Genomic DNA, 1,311 nt, shown 5'->3' on the forward strand with positions numbered 1-1,311 from the left:
CCCCCATCAGGTGCCGGGTGTGAACCCCCCCCCCTCCATCCTCACCACTGTTTCTTCTTTTCCCCTTATCGATGGCGCAGCCTTATACGAATCACATTGATGGCATGCTTCGTAACGAGCTCTGCCACACGTCATAGAAAAATGTCATGTTGATGTCATTTTGACCATTTTGACAAGAACAAGTCAATTCACACTTCATGTCATTTCTAAAAATATCATGTTGATGTTATGGGATATCATCATGACAGAAAGGAAGGAAAGACTTCAACAGACCGAATTTCGATGTTCACTTGTTGTAAGGTCATTGTTACGTCAAAATAAAATGGCCATTGAAACTCATTACTTTAGCTCACGCTGATGAAATGACACGCCCGATGAGTATCCACACACCTGACGGGCATGGTGATACAGCTCACACTGTTAAAAATTTTGTTGCAAATTTACAACACATTTGATGTAAAGTTTGATAGCAACAAATGTTGTTAAAAAACAACACATGTTGTAATCCAACAACATTCACCAAATTTTCATTCCAAAACAGTGGTTATTTACTTTCGTCTGCACCAAAAAAACACCAATAAAACAAACCTGTTTCTTCTGTAACGATACATCTTGCTATCAAACTTTACAACGTTATTGTTGTGGTTTTACAACATGGTGAAACGTAGTAATCATTGTTATGGACCACTACGGGCAAAATAGAAGGAATTTTGCCACGTGCCAATAAAAACGAACGATGTTGTTTTTTTAACACACTAGTCATTACAAAGGGTGTGATAATTTTACAATATTTTTTAACAGTGCATCGTCTAACTTTCCCTGTACCTCTTCATACAGAGCGGCAGTGCTTTCTTTCACGGACTCACTTGCATGCTGGGCAAATGCTGAGAGTGTGTCGGACGGCTGGCTTCGGCTGGACGCAGCATGTCGCTAGAAGAAGGACCCGGTGCGCCGACATCTGGCTGCTCCACAACCGAAACACTCTGACCACGTTTCCTTGCTCCAGTAGTGCCGCGACGACCACGAGGAGAACGGGGACCAGCGCGACCGGGATCACGACGTTCTTGGCTTTGAGCTCGACCTTTCGACTTTGCACTCATTCACTTCGACTGTGTCAAACTACACGACCCAGATAACCGGCAGTGTCCGGCTGGCGTGCGCGCTCACCGTCACTTCGCAGCGTGACCCCCACTCTCTCATTGTTGTGGTGTAAATAGGGTATTCCAATGGAGCGCGGAGCGGAAGCAGGGAGAACAAAAGCGGAACGGGGAAAGGCGCCTGCGCCGTCCCCCTCTCCTCTACTAGACGGAG

General features: G+C 45.6%; 1 protein-coding gene across 6 annotated transcripts in view; it reads right to left on the bottom strand.

The window, feature by feature from the left end:
• Positions 1-1,311, bottom strand: part of LOC127750474 (uncharacterized) — a 111,607-nt gene that overhangs the window by 105,768 nt on the left and 4,528 nt on the right. The window contains exon 1 of one of the 6 annotated variants that reach the window (XR_008011698.1): positions 867-1,224. The exons of 2 other annotated variants lie outside the window; for them this stretch is intronic. Coding sequence is in view for 1 of the 4 variants with exons in the window: in XM_052272183.1 (XP_052128143.1) it covers positions 867-1,100 (234 nt within the window). In the remaining 3 variants the exon portion in view is untranslated. Of the gene's footprint in view, positions 1-866; positions 1,229-1,311 lie in introns of those variants that run through there. 3 more of the 6 variants (XR_008011697.1, XR_008011694.1, XM_052272183.1) reach the window with 3 other exon arrangements.

The sequence above is a fragment of the Frankliniella occidentalis genome, unplaced genomic scaffold (assembly GCF_000697945.3).
Source record: "Frankliniella occidentalis isolate FOCC.00 unplaced genomic scaffold, Focc_3.1 Scaffold194, whole genome shotgun sequence".
Lineage (NCBI taxonomy): Eukaryota > Metazoa > Arthropoda > Insecta > Thysanoptera > Thripidae > Frankliniella > Frankliniella occidentalis.